Source organism: Bos indicus x Bos taurus, chromosome 5, assembly GCF_003369695.1.
Source record: "Bos indicus x Bos taurus breed Angus x Brahman F1 hybrid chromosome 5, Bos_hybrid_MaternalHap_v2.0, whole genome shotgun sequence".
Lineage (NCBI taxonomy): Eukaryota > Metazoa > Chordata > Mammalia > Artiodactyla > Bovidae > Bos > Bos indicus x Bos taurus.
In genome coordinates, this window is record NC_040080.1 from 4,243,699 (window position 1) to 4,259,254 (window position 15,556).

The 15,556-nt window shown below is 49.7% G+C and overlaps 2 protein-coding genes across 2 annotated transcripts in view; one reads left to right on the top strand and one right to left on the bottom strand.

Annotated features, from left to right (window-relative positions):
* Positions 1 to 516: 516 nt before the first annotated feature.
* RIBC2 (RIB43A domain with coiled-coils 2) lies at positions 517 to 11,437 on the bottom strand. Its single transcript, XM_027540517.1, has 7 exons — positions 11,131 to 11,437; positions 10,246 to 10,327; positions 7,805 to 8,149; positions 6,094 to 6,212; positions 4,484 to 4,711; positions 1,902 to 2,068; positions 517 to 764 (listed from the first exon to the last, which is right to left on the bottom strand). Exons 1-7 carry the CDS (start codon positions 11,242 to 11,244, stop codon positions 686 to 688), a joined length of 1,134 nt encoding a protein of 377 aa, XP_027396318.1. The 5' UTR covers positions 11,245 to 11,437; the 3' UTR covers positions 517 to 685.
* Positions 11,438 to 11,568: 131 nt separating this feature from the next.
* Positions 11,569 to 15,556, top strand: part of SMC1B (structural maintenance of chromosomes 1B) — an 82,287-nt gene continuing 78,299 nt past the window's right edge. Inside the window, exon 1 of the mRNA XM_027543510.1 lies at positions 11,569 to 11,687. Within this exon, the coding sequence (XP_027399311.1) occupies positions 11,579 to 11,687 (109 nt within the window). The 5' untranslated portion in view covers positions 11,569 to 11,578. The remainder of the gene's footprint in view (positions 11,688 to 15,556) is intronic.

Sequence of the window (15,556 nt, forward strand, 5' to 3'; positions counted from 1 at the left end):
CAGATTCTGCGAGTTCGACCCCAGGTCCACCAATTTCCATCAGCGTGACCTCAGGGAAGTCATTTAAAGTGTCTGTAGCTCCGGCTCTTCACCTGTGAGTAATGAAAACACCCGCCCCTGGCTGTTGTGAGGGAGCAATTCGTTCATTCCACGTGAAGCAGGTAAAGTGATTCCCGTGGGGACTTCCTGGGCAGTCCAGGGGTGAAGACTCTGTGGGCCCAGTGCATGGGGCCGGGTTCCGACCCTGGCCAGGGAACTAGATGAGAGTTTGCACGCCGAAACTAAAGGCTCCTGTGCGCTGCAACAAAGCATCCCACGTGCTGCAGCTAAGGCCCGGTGCAGTCAAATAAAATAAAACATGACACTCTTAAATAAACAAAATGACACCTGTGAGTGTGGGAGATGCACCCCTTGAACCGAGAGTCTAACTCGCAGGCCTTCATCCCTGGGTCCACAGCACTCAGAGGTGCTCTGGAGCCAGTCGGAGCGGAGCTGAGTGGACACGAATCCTCCTCATAGAAATACAGGAAGAGGTTTAATCAAGCTTTGTCTACAATGGAAAAATTCAGTTCAAACGGTACTTCTGGACCAAAGGGTGCATTTTTTTTTTTAAACAGATATGACTCTTCAAGGTAACTGCGCTTTACACATAAACGGTTCAGAGGAAAGGAAGGTGAATTTTTCCTTATCGACTTCCTGTATTAAACTGTGTGAAATAGTCTTCAGTGGCATGATTGGTACAGAGTTCCTTCATATGTTTTTTCCTGATAATAAAACAAGGAGAAAAAGAAATCAGCAAATGCCTGACTTCCTAAATGTTTTACGTTTTATTGGTGTCTTATCCCCAGGAGACACAATTCATCCCAGCACTACCGCTCGAGGGGAAGAAGGGGCATTTCGTCACTGCTGATTGGTTAGCCTGGCGTTCTGCAGTCCATGGGGTCACTAAGAGTTGGACACGACTGAGCAACTGAACTGAACTGGCTGGTTAGCCTAGGGACCTGTGTGTGTGAGATGTGGGGACATCTTAGAATTCCATGATTGTAAAGACACTTGCTCCTCCCATTTGACTTCTGTGAGATGATCTCTTAATTCTCCCCATTTAGGCCTCCAAAGATGGAACCATCAGTCAACAGACATCTGATTGGAAAAAATACTGGTGGGTCCCCTCTGAATTCAAGTCAGAGCTTGAAGAATAGAGAGATTAAAAAGTTAAATAATGTGTTTTTAGTGACAGGTTCACCTACTGATCTGCATTTGACACTTTCTGTAGTTGGAAGTCTGAACTACTCCGGGGGCCTGTCCTTGGGGAAGAAGAGACTGCTGCTTCTCGGCAGCTCAGGAACCCCTCCCTCTGCCTGGCGGGCCCTCCCTGTGGTGGGCAGCTGGCACTGTCGTCCCCTGTGTCTGGGCCACACGCCTCCTCCCGGAAGCCCACCCGGAGTCCTCCCCTGCGGCTCCCGGGCCCTCTGTGAACTCTGTCACCAGCGCCTGTGTCCGGGCCCGCTGGGCTTTGCCAGCGCCCAGGTGAGGACTGTCCAGGGACGGGTGTTTATGGAATGTGGGCACAGGGGAGCCTCAGTCCCTCCCTGGCCTGCGTGGGGACAGCTGGCTTCCTAGCTCTGAGCCCTTTCCCTGCTCCTCTTTACCGGGTGGCTGTGCCAGAGCTCCACTCACTGCTGCTACAGGGGTGGGGGGCGGCCTCTGGTAAAAGATACCCCTAGGTCCTGAGCCTGTGGGCGGGAAAGCTTCAGGGAAGGTGAGCCAGGGGTCCAGGAAAGGTCGGTGGTTGCTCCATGGGCCCTGCAGGACAGCAGCTCTCACCTCCCCTTTCCCCAGGCCTGGTGCCCTCGATGGTGCTCCCAGTTCCCAGCGCCCCCGCTCCCCCGCCCAGCACTCACTGCAGGAGCTGCTCCCTGGCCAGGCTGAGGTTGCTGCAGTCCAGGGCCCTGCGCAGGCCACGCTGCAGGCGCTGCTGCTGCTGCTCAAACAGCAAGGTGGCTCGAGCCTTCTGAATCCTCCGCCGGTCCCAGTCCATGTCTCGCTGGCGCTCTTCCTCCTGGAGCCTCTACGGAGAGGAGAGGGACTCACCACCGCCTGTCCCCCAGCAGGAGAGCCCCAGAGGGGACTTCCCTGGTGGTCCGGTGGCCAAGGCTCTGAGCCCCCAATGCAGGGGGCCCGGCTCCGATCCCTGGGCGGGGAATTAAGGTCCCATGTGCCGCACTGAGTTCACATGGTGTAATAAAGACCCTGCATGCCATGGCTAAGACCCAACGTAGCCAAATAAATAATATATATATTTTTAAAAATCCCTGGCTGTGCTCTAATTAAAAAAAAAAAAAAAGAAGAAGAATTGGGAACGATAGGGGGGCATAGAAGCCCACACTAAGAAACAGAGTATTCTTAGCGTGATCTCAAGTTTCCAAATTATATCCTTGTATACAAGAGGAGCCCAGGGGACGGGACACCAGAAGGCACGTGGGGGGATGGGAGAGGGGTCTTCTGAGTGTGAGATTTCACGTGGGATGTTTTCTTCTGTTTGTGTTTCTCTAGCTTCTTATTTGGCACCCCACTCTAGTACTCTTGCCTGGAAAATCCCATGGATGGAGGAGCCTGGTAGGCTGCAGTCCATGGGGTCATGAAGAGTTGGACACAACTGAGTGACTTCCCTTTCACTTTTCACTTTCATGCATTGGAGAAAGAAATGGCAACCCACTCCAGTGTTCTTGCCTGGAGAATCCCAGGGACGGGGGAGCCTGGTGGGCTGCCGTCTATGGGATCACACAGAGTTGGACACGACTGAAGCGACTTAGCAGCAGCAGCAGTAGCAGCTTCTTAATTTTCTACAGAGACTGAAATCAGACCAAAAATGCTGCTTTCGGGACAGATGGCCGACCTTCCTTGCCAGGCAGTCGGGCTGAACTACCGTTGTGAAGGGCAGAGCCGGGCTTGGCGAAGGTGGCCATGTCCCGTGCATCCTGATGCCAGCCTCAGGCTCCTCCCACTTTGGGCTAACTCCCCTGCCTCACCCCCTGGCTGCCGTCTGTTTCCCCTCTCAAGGTGAGGTGCCCAACCTGCTCCCCATCTCCTGGTCCAGGCCACTGTCCCTCCCTCTCCCCGTGCCCGTCTGCTGGGAAGCTCACACCAACCACAGCATCACATGGAGCGTGGCTGTCATCTGCAGACCCCGTGGGAGCCTCACCCATCCTCTGCAGGTCTGAGAACGTCTCCAAATCTCTTTCCTGTCGTGATTTCACGTCATTTCAACATACTCAGAGATGACCCTTTTCCTGATTCCCAGTGATTCTGCCTCTTCTCCAAAGATCCCCTTCCAATCTCTCAGCCATCCCCCCCAGGGGGCAAATGATGCCCATGGTTCTCGAACTCTGGCGGGTATCAGAAGCCCTGGCGGGGAGGGGGCACTTGCTGAGTGTTTCGGTTCAGTAGGCCTGGCGAGGGCCTGAGAATCTCCATCGCTCTCGAGTTCCTAGGTGCGGCTGGTCCAGACGGCCTGCTTTGGGAACCCCTGCTCTCACCCTGTCGTTGCCAATACCATCCCCGTCCGGAGTCTCATCTTGGAGTCCCATCCACCGCAGTGAGGACCTGGCCCTCTTTCTCCACACCCTCGTTCCCACGAGGTTCCCCCACACTGTGACTGCCAGTCTGCAGACTCGACACCTCTCAATGGCCCCTTGAACTCCATGTGTCTTCCTCCTCGTTCAGCCCAGCATCCACAGCTGACACCCCTTGGCAGACACCTGGGCACCCTGAGCCTCCCACCTGGTCCCATTTGCCAGGCAAGCTCTGACCATCATTGAGTTCCAGCTCTCCCATGATAGGCAAGCATGGCCCTACTCAAGGGTTGCTTCAAGTTCATGACCAGGACTCAAAGTGGGGGAGGGGGGGCTGGGGCTGCCCGGCCACTCGCCCCTTCCCCTTTCCAGATGACCTTGGAGCACTTTTGTTCCTGCAAAACTCCTACCCCTCACCCTCAGCTGCTGACCACTCTCCTATTTCGCCAGGAAATAGAGGCTCCAGAGAAGCCCCTCAAGGCAATACAGCCCTACCCACCCCTCACCCTGTGGCTGCAGTCAAGGCCGTGGTCCGTGCAGTTTCTGCCCCCACAGAGAGAATCCTCTCCCCAGGTGACTCCCTCCACCTTCAGACCTTTGTTTCAAGGTCATGAGTACCATGATGACCCTCCTCACTCCCAGCCTTCTCAGCCCCCCTACCCCAGCCTCCTCCCCTGCCCAGCACCCAGCACCTGTGGGATCACTCCACTCTTGTCCTCCCCCACAAATGGAACATAGACTCCTTGAGGGCAGCTTCTGGGGCCCAGTGTGACAGCAGCTGTAACTAGATGCTCCAGGAAGGCGGGAGGGAGCACAGAGCCATGTCTGAGGGCTGGGGCGGGTGGAGAGGGGTGGTGGTGGAGAGAACGGTGGGGGGCTGAGGGCTTGGGGAGGGGGGCGGGGACAGGCACCAGCTTCTCCTGGACTTGCTGTCTCTGCACCAGGCGGATCTCCTCCAACTGCTCCTGGCTCATGCCCTTCCAGCGGTCGGGCACCACGCGATGCGGCCCGAAGGAGCTGGCTGCCTGCTGCGGGTTCTCCGAGAGCAGGTCCCCACGCAGCATGTTGGAGATCTCGGCTAGGTTGTCCTCCTGTTCTTGTTTTCTCTCTTGAATTTTCTTTTCCGCTGACTCCAGGGCCTGCGCAGGGGAAGATATTAAGGATGATGCCCTGAAGGGGCTTCCCTGGTGGCTCAGACAGTAAAGAACCTACCTGCCATGCGGGAGACCAGGGTTCCATTCCTGGGTCAGGAAGATCCCCTGGAGGAGGGCATGGCAACCCACTCCAGGACTCTTACCTGGAGAATCCCATGGACAGAAGAGCCTGGCGGGCTACAGTCCCTGGGGTTGCAAAGAGCCAGACACGATTGAGCAACTCAACACGTTGTCTGAGTCAGTCTGGTGGGACTGAGGCGCAGGCTGGGAAACCTTGCAGGGGCCCTTGAAGGAAGAATGTGCTAAACAGGGCTCCTGGGCGGGTGGGGGGAGACTTATCAGGTATGGACGTGGGAGGTCCCTGGACCCCTGGCTGCCTGGGCAATGCTGGGCGAGTGGGCTGGGCTCAGAGGATCACTACCAGTTGGTCACGTGCACAATCCTGGCAGGTCTGTCTGCAGCGATTTGCCAAAGCAGGGAGCGGCCGCCCCCCATTAGGCAGCCATCTCCCCTCGGCTTGGCCTCACCCACCCCCAGGACAGGGCTGTGAACCCTTCCCTGTGGTCCTGGTCACCCTGGGCCAGCGGCAGGCCACAAAGAACTGCCAACCAAGTGATTTGCAGAAGTGGTGATTTCTAAAAGGTGTTCCTACTGCCCGGCAACCTCAGCCCCCGAGACAAATAAATTCCTGGTCAAATCCCTGCTTACATGAAGGCGATGGGTAGAAGGGACAGGCCCTGGCTGTGTGACCTTTAGCTAGACAGCTTGCCTCTCGGCTACAGTTATTCCTCCATCAAGTCAAGTCAAGGATGAAACCAGTTCTCTCTAATATTGGACAGATGGGGCACTTTGCTAGCCCTCACATAGCAGGGACTAACAAGGAGGCCAGCCTGACTATATTACATAAGTGCATGCTTTGTGATTGGACAGGTCTGGTTTGAATACTGGACTTCTAATATTTGGAAATCCAGTGTTTACATCTGCCAAAGCAAATCAGATTAGTACTCAGCTGTCTCTAAGAAAGTCAATTCCTCCCTCTGAGCCTGTTTCTTGATCAATTGAGTTCATGGTGCCTCTCTGACAGGGCCGTTGAACACAGTGACTAATAAGATCAGATGATTGTTGCAGAGATTAAAAAAAAAAACATATTCTGGGAGTCCAGCAGTGGCGTAGTGGTGAGGATTCCTGGGCTTTCACTGCCATTGTCTGGGTTCAGTCCCTGGTCAGGGAACTGAGATCCTGCAAGCCATGTGACATGGCCAAAAAAAAAATAACCATGGCTATCACTGATGCGCTGAGAATGCTGGGACACCCAGGGAGGTGGCTGTGTGTCTTCCCTCCCCTCCAGACAGGCCTGGGGTATACACCTGGTTCTTGTTGAATTCTTTCACAGTTGCACAAACCGCCTTCCTGGTGGCGGTTTCCAGATTCTGTAAGTGCTTGGCTGTCTCGTCAAACTGCAGCCTTGTCTTCAAGTAGAGATCCTCTGAAAGGAAGAAAAATACAGTCAAAGCGTGTGTGCCTGCCCACGGCTCCTTCCCAGATGTGCAGAGCGCCCTGCGGAGCGTTGTTTCTGGGTCCACTTCTCATCACGCACCCATCAGAAGAAGGGGGGTGCAATGGAAGGCTCACGGGAGACACAGATGAGTTAACTCAAGCCAAGCTCTTAGACAAGTGCCTGGCAGTGCTGGCAATCATCACTGTAGCCTGGTAATGTCTACAGACACGACTGAGCACACTTATCTGGGTACCAAAGGAGAAGGGCTTAGGGGGCAGCGTAGTAGGAGATACGATCAGACTGTGAAGGCCTTGCTGGTACTTGAAATAAATTTGGTTTTTATTGAGTAAGTGTGTTAGTCGCTCAGTCGAGTCTCTGTGACCCTATGGACTATAGCCCATCAGGCTCCTCTGTCCATGGAGTTCTCCAGGCAAGAATACTGGAGTGGGTTGCCATACCTTCTCCAGGGGATCTTCCTGACCCTAGGATCAAACCTGGGTCTCCCAGATTGCAGGCGTATTCTTTACCAACTGAGACAACCATTAATGAGTAAAGTAAGAAGCTACTGGTTTTGAACAAAGGATCCCACTTAATTTTTTATTTTTGGCCATGCTGAGTCATATGGGATCTTAGTTCCCCGACCAGGGATTTAAGCCATGTCCCCTGCATTGGGAACATGGAATCGAAACCACTGGACCACCAGGGAAGTAGCAGCTTTATGTGTATATATATATATATATTTGCCTTGGCACGTGGGATCTTCGCTGTGGCAAGCAGGCTCTAGAGCTCACAGGCTCAGCAGTTGCCACGCAGGCTTAGTTGTGCCATGGCATGCGGGATCTTAGTTTCCCTGCCAAGGATCAAACCTGCATCCCCTGCACTGGATGTCAGATTCTCAACCACTGGACTACCAGGGGAGTCCCTCAGCAGTTTAACTTTTTAACAGGATCATTCTGGCTATTGGGCTGAGAAGAGAGTGTAGGGAGGCAAGGGCAGAAGCTGGGGGGCCAGTTAGAGGTTATTTCGGTGATCCGTTGGGATGTGCTGGCCTTTGAGTCTACTGGTAGTGGTGGAGGTAGTGACGGTGGTCGGAACTCGGGATGACTTGCTGCAGGAGTGCGTGCGGCATCGGAGAGAAAGGAAGGAGTCAGGAGGGCTTGCTTTGGGCTGGAGCAACGGGAAGAACAGAGCTCCCATCGATGGAGGTGGACGGTCAGGTTCAGGGGATGATCCAAGTGTCTTACTGGACATGAACTGACCCAGGCTAGACCTATGTCTTTCCCACTGTCTTCCCAGCAGGCTGTGAGCACACTGAGGGTCAGACCAGTGCTGAGTTACCCTGGGCGCCAGGACCCCACGGGCGCCCTGACACACCACAAGCTCAGAAAGTGTTTCCTGCGTGATGGACGTGTGACTAAAGACGTCCAAATCCTGAAACACAGGTTCTGATGTCTCTTTGTTTGGCCATGTGGCTAAAGTAGCCTATTAGTGAGGCTTAAGAGACAAAAATGAAACAAGAAAAAAACAAAACTGGGGTTGATTTGTTACAGTACTGAGACCCACTTGTCTTCTGCTGTTACCTGCACATTTTTGGTTCTCCCGGCCAATCATCCGTTCCTTTTGCTGTTGCAGGGACCATTCCCTGTTTTGTTCCTCTTGGAATTTCTTCCTCAGATGGAAGTTTAAATCCTCCCCCATGAATTTCTGCATTCCTGATATTGTATTCCGAGCATCATAATCTGACTGCCGGGCCGGACGATCCTTCTTAAGGGCCAGGGGGTCAGAGAGGTCAAATTCACGGCGCGTTTCCGGCCTCTGAAAGCTCTGCTGGAAATCATTGATAGCTTTACAGAGATTTTTCCTATCTCTCCTTTCCCGGTTTTCTGAAATGCATGCGATCTTGTCATTTTGTCTCATTTCAGCAGCTAGAAAAGATACAGCATATTCATTAGCAAAAGATTCAGAGGAAAGAAAGAAATTTGAATCTCCCCCAAAAAATAATTTTTAGTGATTCTAAGAGTCATCCAACTCTCCCAAAGGTTAACACAACCATTAAGGGTTAGAATTCTGAATATAAAAAAGCACCTACAAATCAACTTTAAAACAAACAACCTAACCACAAAGGGGCAAAGGAAGGGAAAAGGCACATCACTACAGAGCAACCTGAGTGATCAATAAGCGTGTGAAAAGAGCATCAACCATTCAAGATGGGAAACATCCAATGAATTGAAGAAACATTTTAAAACGCTGAAAATAGCAGGTATTAGGAAGGATGTGGAGAAACGTAGAGATTTCTCATTTACTGCCTGTGAGAGTGTAACTTGGTACTTTTATAACCATGGAAAGCAACTTGCCAACATCCCCTGAAACTGAAAATGCGCACATCCTAGGACCTGTCAATGCCAGGTCCAGGTCCACCAGGAACATGAGCATTGAGACACAGTGCAGGAGAGTCACTAACATTGTTTGCAATTATTTAAAAAACAAAAAAATCTAAATCAGCCACCAGCAGAGGAATAAAGAAACTGTGGTTAAAATTCATAGAAGAAAATATCATAAAGCAATTAAAATGAATATTCTGTATGGAGATCACCTGTAAGTTCCCAAAATAGGTTGTTGAATTTCTTAAATGTTGCAAAAGGATACATTCAATATATCTTTTATGTAAAAATGTAAAACACACACACAAATTTTATATTGTCATGGATAAACCTACATGAGGTGTACAAGCGCAGAAACACACATGGGAATGATCACACCTCCGAGGAGAGGAGAAGAGGAAAATGGGAAGACAGAGGAGAGCTTAACTACTTCTGTGTAATATTTAATTCTCAAAAATCATTCTTAATATAAGATATCTAAAGCCAGGTTGGCAAAATGTTCACATCTAGTCTGGTGGTGGGTATATGTATGTCTGTCGCATCATTTCTGTAAGTTTGAATTACTTTTGTAAAAAATTTTATTGAAGTATAATTGATTTACATTGCTGTGTTAGTTTCTGCTGTACAGCAAAGTGATTCAGTTATACATATATATATATATATATTCTTTTTCATATTCTTTTCCATTATGGTTTATCACAGGTTTCAATTACTTTTACACTACAATTTTAAAAGAAAATATGAAACACTATAAAGAAGAAAAGACCCTGATGCTGGGAAAGATTGAGAGCAGAAAGAGAGTGGGGTGGCAGAGGATGAGATGGTCGGATGGCATCACTGACTCAATGGACATGAATTTGAGCAGACTCTGGGAGATAGTGAAGGATGGGGAGGCCTAGCACATTGCAGTCCGGGGGTCACAGAGTCAGACACGACTGAGCGACTGAAACGAGCTGATGAAGAAGAAAGTAAACTTCATTCCTCATGCCATCTCTCCAAATTTACCACTGCTCACATTTTGGTATAGTTCCTTTGTGTCTTTTTCTAAACATATTTTTATATATTTTTAACTTATATATATTTATATATTTAAACTTAATTGATGACCCATTGTACATATAATTTTGTATCCTTTTCTTCTATTAAAAAAATCCTTATGGTGCTTTAAAAGACATTGTTGGACATAACTGACATTTCTTAGTCAGTAGGTCCTCATCCTCAGAACACTACTTAATTTTCATAACTATTTGAGAATCTGACCCACAAGCCAGAACACTTTTACTTGAACCATGGCTGGTTCTGAGTCAGCTCTGGGCTGTGGGCTCAAGAGTGTGTGTTGTCTACTGTTACCAACTGTCCCTGGTAGAAGGTCTTGAGCTTTTGGCAGAGAATATGTGTGTGTATGAGGTTTTTCATACCTAGTTTTTAAAGAAAACAGAGAAAAATATACATGTCCGCTCACAATATATATCCTACTCATAGAATTCAATAGCTAATTTTCAAGTGTGGAAGAATTGGTGCATTAAGTTAACTGAGCACAAGAAACTAGAGTGTGAAAACGACAAGGCTTTACATACATGAGGAATGTGACGTGGGTCTAAAGCCCTGAACCACTCAATGGCCACTCAGAGAATGCTCACCAAAGGCTTCATCTCTCGCTTTTTCAGTTGCTGCTTTTATGTTCTGGTCACAAACCTGAGCATCCCAGGCCGTGGTGTCACCCTGGGAAAGGAAAACAATGGGAGAGAATAAGAGCCAGACAATTTTATTCAGTTGATAACAATCGTACTTATCTTTTTATAAACCAAATCGTCTCATACCCGAATGCCCTTGTGTGCCTCTGTTGGTTCTTCAGCCTGTCTTAACTTTCCCTAGAGCTTCCTTCTCCCTTTGTTAGTCAGTAGGTCCTCATCCTCAGAACACTACTTAAGCATCACCTCCTCCAGGAAGCCCTCTCTGCTTTCCTCTCCCAGCCCTAGTTGCGTTGACTTCCCTGCATTATAATGTGACCATTTTAACGCCTGCCTTGTCCATTGGGCTATCAACTTCACAAGGTCAAGGATCGTCTTATCCCTCATCTCCAAGGCCTGGCTCAGGTTTGCCACAAAATAAGAACTCTCTCTACTGTCATTTGTCTGTTAAATGGACTGGAGGAAGTCCCTGGCAATGTAGAAAATCTGGCTCAGAGAGAGGAGAACCGCATTCCAGTCTCTGGCCACTAACTCCAGGTAAGCTCGCTCCCCGCTGCAGGACTCAATTTGCCTGTCTGGCAAGTGACAGGGAGCAATTTTCGGTCTTGTTATGAGGCCTCCCTCATTCTCCGAAAACTCAATACGTGGAACAGTTCTTCCCGGCAAAGCTTGGAGCCGTCCGCAGCTGTGCCTGGATCAAAAGTTTCATTCCAACAGTTCATCATCTCTTGTTGCTCGCTGCTCGCCTCTCTTGTTTCCCCCGCCCCCTTGTCCCCCTCCCCTCCCCCACCATTCCCTCCTGGCTCCTCTCCCTTACGATCCGGAGGGTCTCACCCCAATGATCCTGTTCCTGGCGTTGAAAATTCGTTTCTGCCTGACCAGCTCCGCATGTCTTCTTTTGGCCAGGACAAAGTCCTCCTTCAGGTCCTTGGGCTGTGCTACCTCCATGACTGCGAATTGCTAAGAAATTCTAAAAGGTTTCAAAAACATGCGAGATTAAAAGAAAATACAACAAAAATAAAACAAGCTTTAGCCCAGCGCGGCTGGCTCCCCAGGAGTCCGGGCAGGTGGGAAAGCCTGCCCAAGAGGCTTTCAATCGGCCTTCTCTCACTGCCCCAGAGGCATGGAGTCTCGGTTTCCTCGGAAACGTAAACAACTCCGGTTGCTAAGAAACAGCACAGCGCTCGTGTTCTCGCTTTCTTCTCGCGAGACCGCACGAGGCGCTTCCCGCGCTTTTCCCGCCAGCGTGTGAGAACGCAGCTGAGGCTCGGAGAGCGCAGCCATGAGCCGTTTGGAAGTGCTGTTTGTGGAGAACTTTAAGTCGTGGCGGGGCCGCCAGGTCATAGGCCCCTTCAAGAGGTTCACCTGCATCATCGGCCCCAACGGCTCCGGTAACTCGGGACCTAGAATGTCTTCTCCCGCCGCAGTCGGCCAAGCCGCTTCTTGCCTGAGGAAACATGAGGGAGGCCTCAAGGCCTGGACTCAGGCTCGACCCTCGCCACCCACCTCAGGGACGGGGTGGGATGCAGGATGGGGTGGGAAGCGACCCTCAGACTCCGTCCCGGGCGGGTTGGAAGTGGCAGGAGCCTCCTCTCGCCGTCCACCTGGCCAACCGTCACCCTCTGCCCCGGCTCCCCGACCGCACCCGCAGGGGCCTGACCCTCGCCCGCTGCCCGGCCCCCCGACACTCAGACCCACTGCCCCAGCTCCCCGACCCTCAGACCGCACCCCAGGGGCCTGACCCTTGCCCCAGCTCCACGACCCTCAGACCGCACCCCCAGGGGTCTGACCCTCGCCTCAGCTCCACGGCCCTCAGATGCACCCCCAGGAGCCTGACCCTCGCCCGCTTCCCCAGCTCCCTGACCCTTAGACCGCACCTCCAGGGGCCTCACCCTCACCCTCGCCCCAGCTCCCTGGCCCTCAGACAGTACCCCTGGGAGCCTGGCCCTCACCCGCTGCCCCAACTCCATGATCCTCAGACCCCACCCAGGCCAGACCCCCGCCCTGCAGCCCCAGCCCCAGGGTTCCACCCTGGACTCTCCTCTCCTTCACCCCTGCTCCTCTGCCCTGTGGGTTCCTCCTCTTGCCCTTAGTCGTGGTTGCTTTCCTCTATATCCCCTTCTCTTTCTCATCTAAAAAGACATAATGGGAGCGAGATCGGGAGGAAGACATTGGTTTCAAGGGGCTGGAACAAACATTTGGATCCAAGGAACCTTCGCAGGAATATTATGGAAATGACTGCAATAATTGAGCTTTCCCCAAATTCCTGGTACCCTTCTTTTTGTTTAATCCTCACAAATGCATATAATTCCCATTTTACAGTGGAGGAAACTGAGGTTCAGAGGGTCCAGATGACTTTCCAAGATTGCCCAGTAAGTGGCAGAGTCTGGCCTGGAATTGGGGCCTGGCCAGGTTCACCTTGGCTCCATGATTGGAAAGAGTGGGTTAATGACCCAAAGCAGGTGGGAGTAAGCTCTAAAACAATAGTGACCTTGAGATTTTTCCCAAATCTGGAGACTCCAATTTGGCTTTCTCAGTCCAGATTTCCTTTCTTAGCTCAGAAACCTTTTTTGAGTTGAAGGAGACCTGTTGACTCAGTAAATTAATTTATATGGCAGATAGGAATAGGACACTTAAATGTGTGCTTTCTGGGCACACCAAATCTGGAATATAATTATTGTGGAAGTGTTGTAAAATTTCTGTTGCATTTTAAAAACAGCTGTTGTTTAAGGTTTTCTTTTGCACTTAGTATATGTGAAAGAATGTGCTTAGTTACTCAGTCGGCCTCTTTGCAACCCCGTGGACTGTAGCCCACCAGGCTCCTCTGTCCATGGGGATTCTCCAGGCAAGAAACTGGAGTGGGTTGCTATGCCCTCCTCCAGGGGATCTTCCTGACCCAGAGATTGAGCCCAGGTCTCCCACATTCCAGGCAGATACTTTACTGTCTGATCACCAGGGAAGCCCACATGAAAGAATACCTGAGCTTAGATGTATTCACACATTTGATTTCCTTGCCTCTTCTCTGTAATGTATTTCCTCATTTTCCCTTTACTCTATCAGAAAACATTGAAAAAATGATTACTGTAATCACTCCTGCATTGTTATCCTGACTCCACTCATTTATCAGGAAGTTACTGAGCCCACCACCAGGTGATTTTCACCTTTTAACTGATGATTATGTGAAGGGTTGCTCAATTCCGTTTTGCATTTCCAATGGTGTGATACTTGGAATGAGTGTTTGTACAAAGTCTTGAACTCCACTCAGTACACTTAAACTGAGCTCAAGTGTATTTTTATATGGTTAAGGGCCTTTTGTATTTCTCATTCTCTGAGTTGAACTGAACTGAACTGATTCTCTGAGTTGCCCTTTTATGTTCTTTGCCCATTTTTCTGGTGGCTTATCTTAGAAATCTTTCTAAAACATATCTGAAAAAGTCGCTGCTATTCCTGAAATCCTTTGTAGCTTCCTGTAATCTTCAGCATCAAGTTTAGTTTCTCTCTTTTCATTCCCGACCTTGCAAGCTTTGTTCCATCTCTGTATATTCAGTTCAGTTCTGTTCAGTTTCTCAGTTGTGTCCTACTCTTTGTGACCCCATGGACTTCAGCATGCCATGCTTCCCTGTCCATCACCGACTCTGGAGCTTGCTCAAACTCATGCCCATTGAGTTGGTGATGCCATCAAACCATCTCATCCTCTGTCATCCCCTTCTCCTCCTGCCTTCAATCTTTCCCAGCATCAGGGTCTTTTCAAATGAGTCAGCTCTTTGGCATCAGGAGGGCAAAGTATTGGTGTTTCAGCTTCAGCATCAGTCCTTCCAATGAATATTCAGGACTGATTTCCTTTAGGATGGACTGGTTGGATCTTGTAGTCCAAAGAACTCTGTATCAGTACTTACCCTCTTCTTCCTATAATGTGCTAAATTGCTTCAATCTGTCTGACTCTCTGCAGTCCTATGGACTGTAACCTGCCAGGCTCCTCTGTCCATGGGATTCTCCAGGCAAGAATACTGGAGTGGGTTGCCATGGGGGACCTTCCTAACCCAGGGATCAAACCAGAGTTTCTTATGTCTCCTGCATTGGCAGGCAGGTTCTTTACCACTAGTGCCACCTGGGAAGTCCATTCCTAATAGAGTGGTACCTTGCTTTCCCAGTTGTACCAGTGATCAGGCTGTTCTCTTTTCCTGTAACGGTTATGTCTACCTTCAGCATCGCTTCCCCAAACTTCTACTTCCTCTTTAAAATTTAGCCCAGAAGTGTCTCCTGCAAAGCCTACTCAGAGTCTCCAGTAATTAGTGCTGCTCTTAAGTGTTTCATAGTTCTTTGTGTATTAATTTTAGCTTATAACTTATTGTAGTAAGTTATAATTTCCTGCTTTTAGTGGGAAGAGTATAGATTTTGGAATTAGACACCTAACCCCAAAATATGATTGTTTGAGCATCTGGTTTTTTATTTATGAAATGAGGTTCAATGAAAATTGATAATATTCCCCACTGTAAGCACCTTAGGGGAAAATCCTACATACTGTTTCTTTTTAGCCTCAGTAATTAGGAGAATGCCTGATTAATAGGTGTTCCATAAATGTTTATAGAATGAAGGAATGAATTTGAAGAGGCAAGAGAGTGAATGCTGAGTCCAGCTAAGAGTCTTCTCAAAGTAAGGAGGGGTTGAAAAAGTAGAAGAATGGTAAGGAAGGAGAAGAATGGAAGAGATATGCAGAGTTGAAATCAGAAGGGACTTAGTAGCTGTTGGTAAGAGGGCTGCTGCTGCTGCTGCTAAGTCGCTTCAGTTGTGTTCGACTCTGTGCGACCCCATAGACAGCAGCCCAACCAGGCTTCCCAGTCCCTGGGATTCTCAAGGCAAGAACACTGGAGTGGGTTGCCATTTCCTTCTCCAATGCATGAAAGCGAAGAGTGAAAGTGAAGTCACTCAGTCGTGTCCGACTCTTAGCGACCCCATGGACTGTAGCCCACCAGGCTCCTCCATCCGTGGGATTTTCCAGGCAAGAGTACTGGAGTGGGGTGCCATTGCCTTCTCCGTGGTAAGAGGGCAGATGAGTGCAAAAATTGGGGTTTTGAGATGGGAGAGTGATATTGTAATTTTTATATCTTTGAATACTTGGTTCATCATCAAGTGATGATAGTCTAAAATATTACTCTTCCAGAATTATTTTCCTGATGTTGATTTTGAGTTATTTATAGCAGAGGTTCCTGCTCTGACCATTACAAAGCTTAACTTGGTTGGTTCATTCATTCATTCATTT

What these genes read in the sequence shown, in the direction of transcription:
- RIBC2 (XM_027540517.1), bottom strand. Translation starts at nt 11,244, where the DNA reads ATGGAGGTAGCACAGCCCAAGGACCTGAAGGAGGACTTTGTCCTGGCC. An exon ending in GGAGAACCAAAAATGTGCAG is followed by an intron (nt 6,213 to 7,804) that starts GTAACAGCAGAA and finishes TCTTCCTTTCAG; the next exon opens with AGGATCTCTACTTGAAGACA. An exon ending in GCCAGGGAGCAGCTCCTGCA is followed by an intron (nt 765 to 1,901) that starts GTGAGTGCTGGG and finishes TTTTATTATCAG; the next exon opens with GAAAAAACATATGAAGGAAC.